The 18,647-nt window shown below is 36.2% G+C and overlaps 1 protein-coding gene across 1 annotated transcript; it reads left to right on the forward strand.

Moving 5' to 3' along the window:
• Positions 1-1,490: 1,490 nt before the first annotated feature.
• Positions 1,491-17,671, forward strand: LOC103772773 (E3 ubiquitin-protein ligase listerin-like; the record flags this gene model as incomplete). The annotated part of the gene is made up of 18 exons (XM_008940117.1): positions 1,491-1,688; positions 2,024-2,122; positions 3,097-3,327; positions 4,086-4,138; positions 4,577-4,757; positions 5,417-5,590; positions 6,398-6,588; positions 7,711-7,858; positions 8,252-9,037; positions 9,565-9,606; positions 10,605-10,797; positions 13,137-13,376; positions 14,429-14,582; positions 14,862-15,012; positions 15,723-15,924; positions 16,837-16,996; positions 17,170-17,274; positions 17,529-17,671. Coding segments are annotated over exons 1-18 (3,301 nt in total), but the record flags the coding sequence as incomplete, so codon positions are not given.
• Positions 17,672-18,647: the final 976 nt, after the last annotated feature.

The following is an 18,647-nucleotide window of genomic DNA, read 5'->3' on the forward strand; positions in this document are numbered from 1 at the left end:
GTGACGACTCTTGGCCCGAGTCCGTGGCCTGAGGGAGCGGGCTGGAGCATCCCGGGGCATTTGTAAGCGTTTCCGGAGAGGGGTGACGAAGGGCAGGGGGCTGTGACTGCTGAGCCATCGGGAGTGTAAACTGAACAAGGTACCGGTGGGCACAGTTGGTGTATTTTTCTGTGAAGGGCCTTTCAAGTGCACCTGTCGTGGTATCTCCGCCTTGCCACCGTGCCTGATGTCGTGTGACAGCCACCGTGTGTGGCACTCGCTCAGGATGGGAGAATCGTGGGTGAAGCAGTGTGTTCAGATTATGCAATTCCTACAAGACTTCTCGTGTATTTAGAAAAGAGTAGGGACCACAAAGAAGTGTGTCTTTGAGGTTTCACATGCAGAAAAAAAAATGACTTAATCTGGTAAAGGTAAAATGACTTAATCTGGTAAAATCTTAGTCAGGTAAAACGTGGCTTATGTACTTCAAGAAAATCAGAAAACTATGATGAGCTTCAGCAAATTGTCATTACTTGGGGAAAAAAAAAACCAAAACCAAACAAAAACCAACAAAACTCATAAAACTGAAACAGTCAGTAGGAAACAAAAAGTATTTGGCCTGTAAGGTATCGGAAGGAACACAGAATGACAGAATGCGTTGAGTTGGAAGGAACCACAAAATTTCATCTTCACATCTGGTTGTGAAGTCTGTAAGTCTCAGTAAGCAGGGACATCTCCAACTAGTTCAGGTTGCTCAGAACCCCATCAAGCCTGACCTTGAATCTGCCCAGGAGTGGGGCCTCCACCACCTCTCTGGGCAGCCTGTCCCAGTGTTTCACCACCATTAAAGCATCTGTCATTTTTTGGGACAATCTTTTCAAAAGAGTGTGGTTGAAATACACATGAGCCACTGATATGACGAGCAAGGAGTTGACGTAGCTGGGGGAAATTAGGAGAGATGTTGAACTCCAAAACACTCACCGTACAATGGGTTAGTATTACACCGTGTTGGCATGTCCCTTTTGCTCCATTCCTCTGAATCCCTGGCCCCTTTGTTGCTGGCAGCGTCCTTTGTTTCATCTGTGCTCTTATTTTTCTCAATGATACAAAGAACATTCCTTGGGAGCTGTATTGGCCCGTGTGCAATAACATGAGAAGAACTCATAAAAACAGAAGTGTGAAGGAGGGTAAATGGTTCCTTAATAAGCTGTTCACTTACAGAAAGACTTTTTTGTTATACTTTTTTGTATGTGTATAAAACAAATACGATTTTCAATAAATATTAACGGGTTATGAGAAAAGCAAGTGCTGATGCTAAAAAGAATAATTTTCTAGGTCAAACTTCTATGTTTAAGCCATAGGTGGCCTTTTTTGTGAGACTTTGTTTTAAATAGAAGGTTACTTATGCAACATAAATAGAGTCATTGTTCCAAATGTGTGATGTGTGCAAAATAAACTAAATGGACTGAAATTGATAGGTGGCTTCTGTTGCTGTTTTTTGTCAGCCTTCTAGCAGTGGCCGAGCTGCAGAGCTCCTTGCCAAAGAGCGTGGGACAGTGCCTGGTTTTATTGGCTTTGGAACATCTCAGAGTGATCTGGGCTACGTTCCTGCAGTTCAAGGTGCAGAGGAAATTGACAGCCTTGTGGATGCGGATTTTCGGATGGTGTTGAGAAAACTTTCCAAAAGGGACGTCACAACAAAATTAAAGGTCAGTGTATCCTTTATTCCCTATGGTTTTTTTTTTAATCAGAAAACAATACATTTTTCTTAAGGATGAGAGAGGATTATATCAAGGTAGCTAATATTAATTTCATATTGGTAAATTTACTGAAACTGCAAATCCAGAAAGCATCTTGGAGGAGTTACGGAAAGGTTCATCACACAGTGCTGACAGGGCATTCATAAAGTTAGCTCTGTATGTGCTCAGTTGTAAGAAATTAATTGATTTTCAAAAAGAGAGTTGCAGTGTCTGGTAGAAGAGGGTAAATTACAGAATGTATCTATCTGAGTTCTTAAGTCACACTCTTGATATTTTGATTTTAGGCTATGCAAGAGTTTGGGACAATGTGCAAGGAAAGAGAAGCAGAAGTTGTTAAAGGTGTTCTTCCTTACTGGCCAAGAATTTATTGTAAAATCTCACTAGTAAGTATTAAGGTATCTAAATAAAAAACTTTTCTGGATACGTCTTGTGATAACTTCTAAGGCAGTCTTTATTGGTACATTTAACTTTGTTGGAATTCCTGGCTTGTTCTAGGAAAAACATGAAGGAAAGGAATGTATATTGTGGACATGCTTCAGTATTGGCAGTGGGTTGAATCTTGAACTGTACTTGCTGGATGGAGGTAGTAATTTGTTGGACCTTTGTGGTAAAAAGATGACAAGATATTTCTTCTCTTGTTAAGTTCTTCTGTGTAGGTTCCAATATGGCTAAAGAGAATGTACTGTTCAGTTAGTGTAATCCTAAATCTATCCGATCTACGACTACTATCTGACCAGATTTAATATAGAAGAAAAAAAAAAAATCAAACAGCCCAACCCACAAAAACAAACAAACAAACAAGAAACCCAAAACACTATGAGAATACTGTGCACAGCCAGATAATCCATAATTTCCTGACATATTTAATACGTCTCCAAAGTGCCTGGACTGGTTACTATTGGAAGCGTGATGTTGGACTAAATGAATCACTTTTCCATTATGGTAATTCCCAGTATTTCTTTCAGGAGCCAAGTGCTTAGAAAGTCATGATGGTGTAAATTGTGTTTTCAAGGCTTCCTGTTTAACTTGCTTTTTGTCTTCCTGTTAGAGGTTTGTATAAAATGGAAATTGAAACTGTTGTTAGGGATATCAGGAGAAAGTTACAATTTTGAACATATAACACATCAGGAATATGATGGTACCAAGTTGGGACTCTCCTGTCCCAAGATGATGATGATAATGATGTTGTTGCTGCATATTTTCAAGTCTGTGTAGCCCGATTCATTGTGAAAATGCCTGAACCGAGAGGCAGCTTTTGGTTTTTGTCATCACTTCTTCTTTGAAGCACCTGCCATCAAAGGTACATTTATTAGAACAAGAAACCTTTCTCTTTATTTTTTGCTTCTTTTTTTAACAGGATCATGACCGCCGTGTTCGAGAAGCAACTCAGCAATCTTTTGAGCAACTGATTCTTAAAGTAAAGAAACATTTAGCTCCTCACTTAAAAAGTATCATGGGTTACTGGCTGATTGCCCAATGTGACACTTACTCCCCTGCTGCTTCTGCCGCAAAAGCAGCTTTTGAAAAAGCTTTTCCTTCAAGCAAACAACCTGAAGCCTTAGTATTCTGTAAAGATGAAATTCTTAATGTGAGTTTATACTTTTATATTTCTTTAGAGCTTTCTGTTGAGTGTATGTCAACTTCTATTGAAAGTTTAAAGCTCATTCTGATGCCATTTCTTTATCACCTGAAACTTTGCTGCTGCTAGGGTAAGGAGAAGACTGAGGCAGAGACACATCCTCTGTTTCTTTTGACTTGCTGTTAAAATGACTGGGACCAGAGGAACAAAGTGAATAGGAAGTGAATTTTCTTGTGTGCATTTCTGTGTAACGATGCTGAGTCATCACATAATGTTGCTGACAGATGGAAAAATGATGCTGGAGTAGTTTAGCTGCAGTGATAAAGGGTTAAAGAATGCAGAGCAGTGTTTCAGGGATGCTCTACAAGTTTAGTTCTGACCAAAATTAATCCTCTTCCACCAGTCATATATGAATGTGAATTGGCTCAATTTGACAAGGTAGAAGTTTACATTGCTGTCCCATCATTAGCAAACTGAACTATTTTATCTGAGTTTGGCTTCTTTTTAGCAGAAACATGTTGACATAAGACTGCAACTTACAAAGAATTGCAAAGTCTTGATTCAAACAGTACCACGGCTGCTACATTCAGAAGGAGTCAGTTAAATGTTCTTGTTCACTATCATGCCTAAAATGTATTCAAGAGATTTAACTCAGAGGTTGTGAAGTTTCATTGTAGAGCTGTATCTGAATAATGTACAGGTTATATTATTCATATAGAAATATTAGATTCTCATGTTTATATATGTTGTGGTTTTTTTTTCCCTAGGTACTTCAAGATCACCTTCTGAAAGAAACACCTGACACACTCAGTGACCCCCAGTATGTTAGCCTGCTTTAGCCTATATGGTTTAAGTCTTGGTCTGTATTGGGTTCTCTGTCCCTGAAGGTGGTGGATTTCATTTTGTTTAAAGAGACAGAATAGTTATTTGAGTCCAGATCCCAACAGCCTTCTTTGGGAATAAAGTATAAATGCTTTTGAAAGTGTTATAAATTGTCTAATTCTTGCTTCAGCTCTTTTAGGAGAAGCATTTTTGAATAGCTGGAAGATGAGATTACTTGAAACTCTCTGTTTCTAACACTTTATTGTATAATTTGGTAGCATTAGAACCTACTGAAAGTTTACATATTTACATTGCTGGCATTTGAAATGAAAAGAGGAACACAGAAAAACTGTGTAGACAGTTTAGAAGAGCTTGAGAAGACTACTGGTTTATTATGGTTCACTTCAGCATTTTCTGCTTTTTCTTGTTCTATAAGAACTGTACCAGAGGAAGAAAGGGAAGCCAAATTTTTCCGGATTTTGACTTGCTCATTGCTAGCTTTAAAAAAATTGCTTATCATGTTGCCAAAGAAGGAGATACATTCATTGGAGGAAAAGTTAATGTCTCTTCTGTCCCAAAACAAATTTTGGAAATATGGCAAACACAACATACCACAGGTGACTCTTTAATTTATTCTTTATTTTGGTTGCTTTTAAAGATAATACACTGAACCTAAGCATGTATTAATTACTTGTATTCTACAAGAGTGAACTCTGTAATTAGCTGAATTACGTTTGAAATGGCCTTCAAATTCCTAGGCCTTAAATGGACAGTATCGCTCTAAAATTTGCCAGTTGGCCTCATTTGTTATTTCTGTCACTAACATCTACTTCTTGGCAATCTGTCATAATTTCATATTCATGTAAAAACTCCCTGCATGTATCATTGGTGCTTTTGAATTTTCATTTTTGTAAACTATTTTGTTAGTCTTTGTTCTGCTAAGACCAATAGTGCATAGAGTGATAAATTGATTCTGGTAGTATTTTGTTAAAAAGTTTTAAGGTGCTTTTGGAAAAACATGGCTTTTGAGAAGTATATTAATATACAATTTTTTATAAGTATATTAGCAGTAAACAAATTATTTTAAAATATTAAATAGTTTTACAAACTTATTTATTTTTAATAATATTTAAGTCATTGCTGATGTGATAAAATATGGGGGCCACGAGCTGCAAGTTATGGTGACATATATAGTTTATAACATTCTTTTTAGTGTCAAAATGTTGTCATTTGACAAAATTTTTTAATTTTTTTTTTTCCCTGTGGCTTATGTTAGGTTCGGTCAGCTTTCTTTGAGCTGACCTCTGCTTTTTGCCAGCACTTGCCCGAGCTGGTGAAAGCTGAAGCACCAAGAGTTTGTCCTGCTGTTCTTCTCAGCATTGATGACAGTGATGCAGTGGTGTGTCCTGCTCTTTGGGAAGCTGTACTTTATGCTATCGCCACTATTGAGGTAACGTGGGAAACCTAAGAGGCAGATATTTGACTCAAATTTAACTTTCCACCAAGTGCCATTGTTCTCTGTGTAGAATGAAGGAGAATAGCTTGACTGGGTTTTCTTCATGATTAATAACACAAGCTTACCAATGCTGTGTGCTCCTTCTTCCTCCTTAGAATTTCAGTATAACTCAAATGCATTGTGTCCAGCATGTCTGAAAAGCAGAGTTCTTTTATAAGTTTAATTAAATTAACCTGAATATCCTTGATTATATACAGTTATTAAGAAGTAAAATGGTACTTAAACCCTTTGTCTTGGTTAAAGACAGTTACTGTATTTTTGTATTGTTGTACAGTTTTGGTTGCTTTGTTTACCCTCCTAATTTAATACTTCCAGCTTTCAATTTATGAGCAGGATGAGTGGTGTTGCCATAGACTGGGATGTTTTGAGGGTCTAATGCTGCAGATCTCTTTTGTAACTGCTGCTATAAACTGTGGCAATTTATAGGAAAAAATATCTTTGTTCAGCTTTCTATAAACACAGCTATCTAGAAAGATGGTAGATCAGATGACAAAAAACTTCATTGCCAGGGGGAAGTGCCAAGGTATTTTGTAATCATCTGAAGATTTTTGAAGGATGTTTTGAAGTTAATAATGGTTCTAAATTTAGGGTTTTGAAGTCATTGCTTCTTCTTGGTAATAAGAACTTGGAATTAAATACAGGATCATTACAATAATGATTTTAATGAAGCATCCTTAAAGCATTATTAAAGAGAGAGCAGCCTTTAATTGCTGTTTGCTAACTAATCCAGTTTTTCTGTAGGATTGTTGGAGTCATGTAAATGCCAAGAAGGGAGTTCTACCCAAACTATGGACTGTGCTTCGAGAAGGTGGACGAGGACTAGCTACTCTTATATACCCAAACCTCTTGCCATTCATTAGCAAGGTACCTCCTGGCATTGCAGAACCAAAGCTGGAATTTTTCAGAACTTTTTTCAGCAATATAATTCAAGGGTATGAACCACAAATTTATTTATTTGGAATCAGACTCTTTTACATCTGGAAATAGGAGAACTAATCTTTAACTAGACTCAGTCCTTTGAGGCTCTCCCTGTCTTAAACCTTCAGTCATCTTTTTTATTTTGTTACAGCTTCCTTGCCTGAAGCATTTGTATCTTTCCCTGTCAAAACTTTGTGTTTATCCAATAGTAAGTTCCAAAATAGGAAAATTAAGAGAGGCTTTGAAGATTCAGATTCAGATGTAATAACTGCATGTAGTTATTACAGATGTTATTGGGGATTAGTATTGTGATTTCGAAATTTCTTATATGCAGAAAGTTTAATTCTTGTGATACTGATTTTTAAAGAATTGAATGCAGTCGTTTTTTTACCTTTAAAATACATCAAAACCAACTTTCTATCACATCTAATTTAAATAGATGTATGTGTTTTGTGTACTCAAAAGCATGTATAAGTTATTTTATGAAAGACTAAAATGTAACATATTTAAACAAAAGTCAATTCTTGATTAATATTGGTGTGACCATTAGCAGAGCTCTTGAAGAAGAGCATTATGTATGGGTTGGTTTTGAAAAGTGTATAGAATTTTAGTATAAGTAGCAAAGTGGTTGTAATATTTCTGTGGTAATTTATGTGGTCTAATTTTCATTAAAAAGCAAACATCACAGTTGTTCAGACTCAACTGCCTGTGGTGAAACTGTCTTTCGGTGGCTTCTGTTTTTTGTTTGTGTTGTTTTTTTTTTCCTGTTATGTCAAAGTGACAGTTTCTAAACCTCTGTGGTGTCTGTAAGAATTGCAAAGGAGTTTCAACAAACAGCCTAAGCAGTAGACAGAATGCTTGGCTAGATATGTTTCCTCTGCTTACACAGATTTTTGTGTGTGTGAATGCTAAAACTAGACAAAAAAGTTGCTTTGATGTAATAATATTAGATGCCTTGACTCTTTAAACCTGCGCTTTGAATCTCTTCTGATCTGACTCGTATCAGTGATCCTATGGTTATAGTCTCACATGGGTGGTGCCGGGATAAGAACAACGTAGCCGGGGTCACCTCTGTTATGCAGGTTTTGGGTCTCTCAGAAGCAGGGGTGACTCCCTCCTGTGTTGCCTCTCCACAGGTTGTCGAGTGAGCGAGCGCTCGCCAGCCCTTCGGAGAGCTCAGCCGTTGTATCGGCGTTCGTGGAGTGCCTGCGCTTTGCCGTGCTTCAGAACACGGATGCAGAGGGTGACCAAAGACAAATTCATCACATGCTTATATATGACCAGGTATTTATTAGAAATACTTAATATTGTCATGTGTATGTTTACTTACACATGTTATTTAAAGAACAACATAGATTTCTGCATTTACTTCTCTTGAAAATTTCACTAGAGTTCAGGGAAAAAATGTTACAGAATTTATTCAATTTTTTCCTTTCTGTAAAATAATCCATTTTACCCTGCAGTTTAAATTACATTAAAAAAAGGAAAAGAAAAAGTATTCCACTCTGTATATTTTTATTAGGTCTTCAAATATGAGTTATTCTGATATTTTTGGAATTACTTCTGGAGTGTTCTTCAAGATTACAGATTTTCTATATAGAAAATATAGAATTATAAGAATAACACGATCATCTAGTTGGATCACTGTTCTTTAATAATTTTTTTTTGCCTTTATAGCTAATTCCTCTTATTGATGCTGTACTTAAGGAGCCCAGATTACAAAATGGGCCATTATTTTACCAAATAGCAGAAATGCTGAGCTCCTGGGAAGCTAAAGCAGAACTATCCAATGATGATGGCACAGATGAAGTTTTCCAAGAACTATTGTCAAATTTTTGGGACTGTCTTTTAAAAATGTGCGTACTTCATGTTGACGTGTTGGATGCTGATGAGAAATCTTTGTTTGCCATATCTGGTATGCTAGGAATTCTTCAGAACCCAAAGAGTGCTGCAAAACCAAACAACAGAAAATCTCTAAAAATCAGATTTACAGACGAGGATGAATCTGAAAGAAACATAGAAAATGGAAAGCTCATGGAAATGAGAAATAGTGACTCTGAAGTCCAGGCTGACTTGCAGCATAGTTCACTTCTCAGGAAAGAACCTTTAGAGAATTTAGTCTGCAACCTTGCTGAACTGAGTATTGCATATGTCAACGAGCAGAAGTCAGAGAAACATTTGAAATTTCTCTCTGCACTGCTCAATGGTTTTTCTTCAGACAGAGTTTTTCAAGTACTTTTAGAGCAGGGAAATGATGCAAGCTCTGCTCAGGCTGAATCCCAAAATGAAATGAAAGCTCATCACGAAAGTCCGTCTGTACGGTTTCTGTATATGAACTTAATAACGTGGCTGAAAGAAGACTGGAGGAAAGACACCCATTTTCTGGTTGATATTTTGTACAGTGTGCTGAATTGTTGCACCAGTAACGATGAAAGGAAAATCATTCTTGATGATTTAACAAAGGTATGACTTATGAATTTTGTTATTTAGTTTTTAAAATTGATTATGCGTTTTGTGGGCTGTGGTTAGTTAATCATTTCATTTTGGGGCTGTGGAATGGAAGATATTCTACGTGAATTTGGATAAGTTCACCATAAGGTAGGTAGATTTAGGAAAGGTTGACATGACAGTGTTGGGGTAACAAGTTGTGATATATGTCCCTTTTTATATGCTATAAATCATTTGAAAAAAAACAAACCAAAACAAAACCACCAAGAACAGAGAAATTTTTATGTTCTTTATACAGTGTGCTTTTATGCTGTCATTGGTGGCCTTTTTTACAAATAACAGTCCAATATTGATCTGTGTGCTAGAGAAAGACTTGGAAGCCAAAAGTAAAATAATTAATAACTTTCTTACCAGAACTTAGAAACTTCTACTTATCCCCTGTAGAAAATAAAGCAGTAAACCAAACAGTTAGAATGTTATAAAATGTGTCTTGTTCAGCAAAGTAATTATTAAACATTGTGGAATTTTATTTTCCTTTTCAGATGGATCTGAAATGGATTATTTTTCTCCAGATAATTCAAAAGGTACCTCTTAAGCCTTTTTTTTTTTTGTTTTTCCAGTTTTAAATATTTCCCTGGTCTTAGCGTTGAGTTACGTGTGTTTGAATGACTTTTTTTTTTTTTTTAATTTAAGTAGTGATAATTTCCATAGTTCTAAAATCTTGTAGTAGTAGTTTCAGAGTGTTTAATTGCATTTACACCTGGGGAAAGTCATAGAAATGAAATGAAGCTATAAACAAGAGCATTTCTGTTCCTTCTATTTTTGATCAGTTATCTCTTTGGGCCAGGGGGATTCCCGATTTGTTTCTGGTCATTGTTTCTAAGCTAGAGAGAATGGAGTTGGGCATCAGGCCAATAATTTAAATTGTGATTTGTATCGTCACGCTTGCAAGGACAGGATAGCATACCCTTTTTTTACATGGGATGCTGAGAGGCTGGCATATAAGTGATTGCCTGGAATGAAATATGAAGGAGTTTACAGGTTTTTTGGCAAGAACTCATAGCAATTGTTTTACAATCCATTGCGTTGGCCATAATATCTTTCCTCACAGACACTGTATTTTAGGAATCCTCAGTTTTTATAATTTTATATGGCTTATAATGGCTTATCACCAAAATAATTTTCTAATTTGTGATCTTCCATTTCTTTTTAGAGAAATTCAGATTCTGTAAATAGATTTTATGTTGTAAATATGTTTTGTTTCTGCCAATCTAGTTGTCTGAAAGTTATCTTTCTGCCTGCAATTCCTGGGCTCTGTAGCCAGAAAAAAGGAAAACTAAGAGCTTTTAGAAAGTGATTTGTTTCATTCGAAATAGAGGTCTGACCTAGGCTTAAGTTGCTGTCTCTGATCAAAAAGAAAGTTTGGGGCATTGTTGCAGATGTAAATACCTAAAGACTTACTGTTTATGACATGTGATATGATTCCCACTCTGTGTGTGCAAGTTTGACATATTTATCTTATGCTTAGTAATAAAAGTTAATACCATGAAAGGATTATTAGAGTTATTTTTTTGTGATTCAGGCATGCTCAAGTACAACAAAACTGTCTTTAGTCTTTGACTGGCTGAAAGGAGATACACTTGGAGAAAAACTTGTAATGCTGGCAGATGATCTGTGTCATCTGGGTTTAAAACCTATAGCAGCTTCATCAGAATCATCGCCTTCAGAAAGGTGGACCCTCCTGAGCTTAGTGTTGTCACAACACATTAAAAATGGTAAGCGTATTTATTTCTTGGTGCTTGTGAAGTATATATATTGCACTTAAGCTTTCTGGAAGGTTGAAAAGAATTTGAGATCTTCCAGAATGCTTAATTTGTAACATCTAGGTTTTCTTCTGTATTTGTTTTGTTATTTCTGGGGTATTTTTTTGTTTGGTTGGTTTTTTTTTGTCTGAGCCAATTCACCGTGTCCAGTTGAATATCACAAATGCTAACTTGCAGCAGCAGCATTGCAGTCTTTTTGGTCTGCGTTGCTAAACAAAAGTCAGTGTTTAAAGAACAGATTCTAATTTGTGAATCTGGAAAAACCTGAGGAAAATAAAAGTTTGACTGATCTGATGTGCTGTAAAGTAATACAAATGATTAAACCATATAATCTGAAATTTACCTTCAAAGCTAGAATATCAAAAATCAATGGTTATGGACCCATGTGTGCATTGGTCGTGGCTTGCTACAGGATCTATGAATTCCTTTGAGCTATTTTCAGTTGGATTCACGTATTTTAAAAACCTGTGTGTGTGCACTTATTATTAGTAAAAAATAGATTACATATAAAGCATATCTTATTTCATTTCGTCCTTGCATTTTATAGTATCTGTGGTATAAACTTCTAGGGGAGCTCAGTTTTCTTGATGGTTTCCATGTAGGCATGTCATTTGTGCTTTGTTAAATTTGGCATTTGCTGTCATCCCTGAAGTGTAACATACTCCACTTTATCTGAACTCTGGGCACATTTGTGGTGCTTCAAGTTTCAAAGCTGCTCACAAGTTGACTCTGGTGGGTGTTCGTAGATGGGGCGTCCTGAAGGTGTTCTAAGATTGTGATTTCTGTTACTGAAAATTTTTGATGTAGAGGAGCACCAGGAAAACATCTTCCCTCTCTCCAGAGAGAGCTGAACAAGTTTGCTTGTGAGACAGAGGAGTCCTAAGGTTGATGGGCCAGTGACCTTGCTTTTTGGCTATAGAGCTTGAGCTTGTTTTGTGCTGGATGCTGTCTGACCTGTTTTTAATGCTTTTCGAATGAAGTCCAAGAGACCTGCAGGAGCTATGGTGGTTCTTGACTTGGTGATTTAGGCCAAAATAGAGTATGTGGACTTCCAAAAAGGTCTTTTTTTAAAATGAGACCTCTTATCTAAGTTTCTCAACGTAAACTGTCATGGAGTAAATGCAAGGGCCTTTCATGGATCACTAACATTTGAGATGATAGGAATTAAAGGGGAAAAAGGATAAATACTGAAAGGATGATAATTGTTTCTGATAAATTATTCAGCATAATCAAAACTGAAACGTTACAGAGCCATAGCAGTGATTAACTCATAAAATTACAAATGAAATTCCAGACCAGTAAACATCAAAACTATACATGGGAAGAACACAATTCTAACTGATGGGCTCTGAGCCTCTCAAACTTAGAAAAGAAACCTTCAGTCATTGTGATGGTTCCCTGGGCTGGTTTTCAGCAATAAAAAAGGAATGCTGGTTATTGGAGGCTTCTGTGAAAAGACAAATTAAAATTACTGCAGCACTGATGTGTTAATATCTTGAATACTACCTGTAGTCACTGCAGTCTTCTTGTTCACCCATATGCTTTTGAAAAAAAGTGTGATAGAATTAGAATATGCCCAAAGAAGGAAGGCAGGAATGGTTAGGCAAATGCTGTCATTTATGCTCGTAGAGGCTATAAGACACTAGAATTTTTCAGCTTGCAGTGAAAGTGATAAGGGATGGGGTTGTGGTAAAGAGCTATAATATCATAATTTCTATGGAAAAAGCAAACGGGGAAGATTTTTGATTGTTTCTTTAACTGGAAGAGCCTGAGGTTGTAGCAGGCTTGAGGAAAGAGGAAAGTATATTTCCTCACATAGTTCATAATTAAATAATGGACCTCATTGCTACAGGGTGCTGTGCAGTTTGTGGGTAAATGGAATTAGCCTTGTTAGATCTCGTGAGAAGGGGCCTGAGCATATTCATGTGGAAGATTGGTCTGATTGGGTTAATCACATGCAATGGTCCAGGTGGAATCTCTGGCTCACAATTGGTTCCCAGAAGCTGGGAAGACATAAAAGGGGATGGGATCACTCTGCATTTGCTCCACCTTTTGTCAAAGCTGGTGTAGAGAAAGGATACATGGCAATGTGAAACTTTGGCTAGGTGATACTAGATGTCTGTGGAATGAAAAAGGAAATTGAGGTGTACATTAGATGGAAAGTACTTTGCACTTTATTTTGCATTCAAAATTAGAAATAAAACCCAGATCTGTACATAATAATATGATGTCTTTACTTGGTAAACATGATCATTCAATCAAAGCATGGTGTCTTTTCCTCTCCCCAACAGAGTCTTTGATTGGTGAAACTTTTGTTGAAAGGATAATTGATAAACTTCAAGAAGCTCTGTCTAAAGCAAAGGATCTTTCTGAGGCTGGAAATACTGAACCATCAGTATCTTTCATCTGCGATGTAGCCTCAAGCTTTTTCAGCTCATTTAAAGGATGTTTACTGATGCCATCCTCAGAAGATTTGCTACTTACCATCTTCCAGTTGTGTGCTCAGAGGCAGGATGCTACACACCTAACAGGTAATTTGAAAAGAGAACTTCAACTGAGCTGTTTTGTAGGTGTTTACATCTGAAGTATTTTTCATGAAAGGGATGTAGGTATATAACAGAATATGGAGTTCATAGACTTGGAGCACTTGCAGTTGTAACTGACACGAAAATTTGTGCTTTGATTTACCATGCTTTGATTTACTACTACAAACAAGTAGTTACTACTAAACATCAAATACTGTACATTTTTACAAAGCATTTAAACTTTTTGATGTTAGTGTCCCTGTGCTTCAGCTATCTTTGAAGCTGGAATATTCCACGCTTTCTGGAGTGTTGCGTAAGTTATATCAGGCCTGTGAAGTACAAAGAATGGGCCTTTTTTTTTCATTCATTCTGCAGTGTGTAGATCCTATGAAAAAAATGTGTGCAATCACTTCACTAAAGATACATATAAGCATTCTGAAACCATTTATTTTGCTGAAGTTGCTCTGACAAATTGTGACACATTCCTCTGTCCACCAGGATCTCATTTTCAGACCGAGATCGTGATTCTTGAATGCAGAATTTAAGAGTGATAAATACATATAGAATTTAAGAGTGATAGATATGCTTTTACTGACATAGATACAAAGGAAGGAATGCTGAAGTGTTGTTGGACAAGGGAAGTAGGACAATACCAGCCTGAAAAATACTGCTGCTTTGCAAATGACTATTGGTATTGTGAATGTTCAGTATTTCAGTGTTTTAAAAAGTTACACTGTTTTGGAGACCATAGGGACATTTTGTAGCAAATGGGAACATCACTCTTCTTCTCAAGTAAATATTGCCTGTGTGTCACAGTTAATTTAAAACTGTTCTACAGCAAGAAACCTGTATATTTGCCCTTGATAGTTGCTGAATGTAACCACATCGAAATGAGAATTCTTTCCCGCTTTAGGACCTTTAGCCATGTGATTGTTGCTGTATGCCTTAAGCTGTAATTTGAGCTCACCTGTTTGTGGTGGTTTTGCTTGTCTGTTTGTGGTTTAGTTTTGGTCTTTGGTTGTTTGGTTTGTTTTTTTGTTTTCTTTTTCCTACAATAGATTTACTTGTATGTAAATTAAAACACACTTGGATGTCCGGTGTAAGTTCACTTGTGCGTCAGCTTCGGAGCATGCAGAACCAGAGCACCTTTTTGCATAAATCTGCATTGTGGGTCAAGAATCAAATTCAGTCTTCCTCTTTGGATGTTAAAAGGTAACTGGGATGTACGTGGCTATTTCATAATACGTTGTTCTCCAAAACAAGCTAAGCTCATTGCTATAGTATTCTTTATTTAAGTGGCATCTGTATTACTGAGAGATATTTCAGCATGTCAGAGGTGAGAACTGTGGGTAGAGCATAATTTAAACCAGCATTGGGATAGCATGTATATAATGTTGATAAAATATATATCATTGCATCAACATAAAATAAAGCAGCTTGCTTTTACTGGATATTGCCAAACTTGTTTGCAGTGTTTTTTCCTTTTCTCAGCCTTCAGGTTTTGATCTCTGCGGTTAGTGATTTGTTGTCTAAGCTTATGGAAGCTGATGAACAGTCTGGATATCTTGTGGGAGACTACATTGAGCATGTCATGCCAAACAAAACCGAGTGGGCGACATTGCAGAAGTCTCTATCTGCTGAGGTATGAACTTGCACACAGTAGTCAGCTTACCTCAAGTCTCTGTCCTTTAGGGTGCTAAACATTTTTTTATTTTTAGATGGCACTGCAGGTATGAATACACACATGTCTCTGCAGAGGTTCTTTTCAGGCTCTGACTGAGAGAGGACAAAATATGTATGTTTATGGTCCCATTCAGTACTGCTGGAGAAAACCATAATCTGTGAAACTACTGTTTTCTGTATGGAAGACCAGTAGCTTACTTAACAATTCAGAAATTTTTTTTGGCAGAATATACATTATGAAGATGTTCCTATCTTTAAGTTAATTCTTGTATAAGATTCATTTTGTGAAAGACACCAATATCTGCAGAGGATCATGATATGCTGTCTATCAAAAAAATGCTGACATACATATTGGGAAGAGTGAGGAAGGACATAAATTTCCTGTCCAGCCACCAATCTTCAGTAACTTTAGTATTTCTTGTAAGGTACGGAGAGTTCTAAATATTTATTTTTAGGCAACAGTGCAGTATCAAGCTACTACTGTGCATTTAGGTTCTTTTTTAATATGCTGGTGTAGGTCATCCTCACTATTGTTCTCTTGGTGTTAATCTGTGTCTTTCATGGCTATTTCATAATTCTGAATTTTCAAGGTTAAACAGATCATAGCTCTTTTATGCATCATTAAAATGTCAATTGTTTGTTCATACTCTTTTTATGCATGTGTTACAGTGGATACACAAACCTCTTTTGGAAGGAAGGCTTAGTATGAATTGTGAACCTTTGGGATCGTGTGTTAAGCTGCGTGGCACAATTAAACTTCCAGGCCATCTGTGTACTTCAGCCTTACTAAGTAAAATGGTGCTACTTGTGTTGGAAAGTGGTATAGTCCACGGAAATGATGATGCTGAAATAAAGAAAACTGACAGTATAAGTAAGTTACAGCGGTAAAACTTAAAGGCATTTCTTTTTATAGTAGTTGTAAATTAACCTGAATTGCTAATTGAAAATGAGTTGTTAAAATTTGGCATATAGGTATGAGAAATCATCCTGTTACTTTTTGTTGTTTGATGTGATTTTCTTCTTTTCTCCTTTAAAAGTATAAGTATGCACAAATGTAGTGTTTATATTTCTAGGACCTTGTGATTCTATACATGCTGTCTTAACTGAACTTTGAATTTGGGGGAGTCTGAATTAACGGTGAACTTCAAAGCTGTTTTTTGCCCAAACGTGCATTGATATGAGTGAGGGGTTGGAACTCTCCATGCCATCAGATAAATGCCCTGAGTGTTTAGCCATAATTTAAAGATGTTTTGAGGCAGCAATTTTTCTTAATTCCACCTGCAGAAATTTTATTTCTTTTTATTTATAGAATGCTCAAATTAGAGCCATTAACAATTTTATCTCTGAAAGTCTCACCATGATGAGAAAGTGTAATTGTTCAGTGTAGGTCTTTGGAAGCTAATGAAACTACATGCTAACTATTAGCATCAAATTTGTTTGGCTCTTTTGTAGTCTTAGATCTTGATTGCAAGAAATCTATATATATATAAAAAAAAAAAAAAAAAGAAGAGAATGGAGAAGAGTTAGAGTTCTTGTCATGCTTAATTTGCTTTAAAATTTCCTGAACATCTGGAGTGGATTATTGTAGCTTTTTCTTCTCTTGTATTTTATGGTGCAATGGCAAATACCAAGTTCATGCTCTGAAGCACCTGAGATTGTGTGTAAATATTATCTTTTTTAATGCATTGAAAACATATCTAAAAGAACCAAGAAAACCTTAACCTGAAACGTCTGAATATATTTTGCAGTAGTTAGTAAACAGTGACTTATGTCGTTTAACTAGTGGCAGAACTGTTGTACTCATTACAATGGATTGAAGAATTGGAGAATCCTCCCGATCTGCTTCTGGAGTATCTTCACATGTTAGAAGAAATGCACATCACATATGAGAAGTTCAGTACACTTAGTAATACAACTAGCCTTCAGCAAACAATATTCGATAGGTATGTAAAAACAAGTAAAACAACACTTAACTCTGTCTTTGTATTTTGCTTTGTATGGAGTATTAAGTGCCACCGTATTTCTTTATGTTTATTGATTCAACCTTCTTCCAAATGTTGTTGTTGAGAACTGTGCATCTGCATATATTAACCAGGGTCTTTCTTCTCCTTTCAAGATCGGAGGAGCATGGACGACTCTGGTCCTTAACCATGGCTAAAGCGATCCGTGCGGAAAGCACTGTATCCTCTGAGATGAAACAACTTTTTAAGACAACAGAAGGGTATCTTAGTACTGATGTCTATAAACTCTTAGTTTGTTGCAAATGTTGATAAAGTTCAATGATACTGATTCTGATGAATGACAACTGAAGGCTGAAATTTGGTAATGTATGTGTATGGTAGAAGTGAGACTCAGTTTAGTGTGTGGGGTTAGTTACATCATAGGATAGTGGCTCATTATGAACTGATTGACATTTTGTTTATTAATTATATTTTTGGGGTTGTTTCATTCTTCATGTTTTGCTTGTATGAATAGGTTTCTACTGTTAACAGAGGGCAGATTACATACCCTTCAGTGTCTAGCACCTTTTTTAATGGAGGAAGAAAAGAAAGAACTTGTCTTCCACTGTGTGGCCAAACTTATGACATGCACAAAGACAGAGCTTTCCAACAATGATGGTATGTTCTTACCTTGGTCCACTTCATTAGAATTTAAGGACATTATTTTATAATAATGTTTGCTTTTAGGTAAAGCATGCTAACTATAATAATACTCTTTTTCCTAGAAAAAAATGTCATCTCAGTTTGCATATTTCTTCAGGACTATTTGACATAGTAGTGACATTCCCCACATTATGAGGGAAGTAAAAGCTATACCACCTGGTACAAAACCTAGAACTGATGAATTTAGACTGATACTGTTAAAAGAATTTTGATATTGCCATACTTCTTGTTTTGTCTCTGTGATTTAAATACATCTGTAAATATAGAAGTTTTCAATTAATCATGTAGTCTTTACAAAGCATGCAAAAATATTACTGTTGTCAACTGGTAGTGTCATGATTGTCTTTAGATGCTTAGATGCTTAACCACTACTTAAGTGAGGGTGTTGTTTGTTTCTGCTAGGCATATATGGTACTTTTAACTCAGTTCTTTGTGCTTCTAAGAAATGCTCTTGTTCTCCAAGAATTCTAGATACGTGCAATTTTCCTGAAAAGTGGAAAACAGTACTAATGCAACAGTAACACTTCACTCTGAAAGTAAAAATTAACACTCTTACCATGATATTTGAATGTACAACTTGCAGTTGCATTTATTTATCTGTCCAAATTATTGCTTAGTATACTACATTTTTAGTAGCACAAAGATTGAAAACTTGGCAAGTATTTTTCCTTGTTTTTAATTGTATAAATCCTATAGAAGTTTTTGCCTGGTTTGAGGGGTTTTCTTGGTTGGTTTGGTTTTGCAGTTTGTGTTTTTTTTTGGTTGTGTGGTGGTTTATTGTTTTTGTTTGTTTGTTTGTTTTTTTGTTTAAAAAAAAAAGCCTGGGTTTGATGTAGTATTTTTGATGTAACAATAGTATCTCTGCATCTCTGGATTAAGCATTAAAAGAAGAAAGCTTAGTTATTATCCATAGAATCATAGAATCATTTAG

Source organism: Merops nubicus, unplaced genomic scaffold (genome assembly GCF_000691845.1).
Source record: "Merops nubicus isolate BGI_N331 unplaced genomic scaffold, ASM69184v1 scaffold21125, whole genome shotgun sequence".
Lineage (NCBI taxonomy): Eukaryota > Metazoa > Chordata > Aves > Coraciiformes > Meropidae > Merops > Merops nubicus.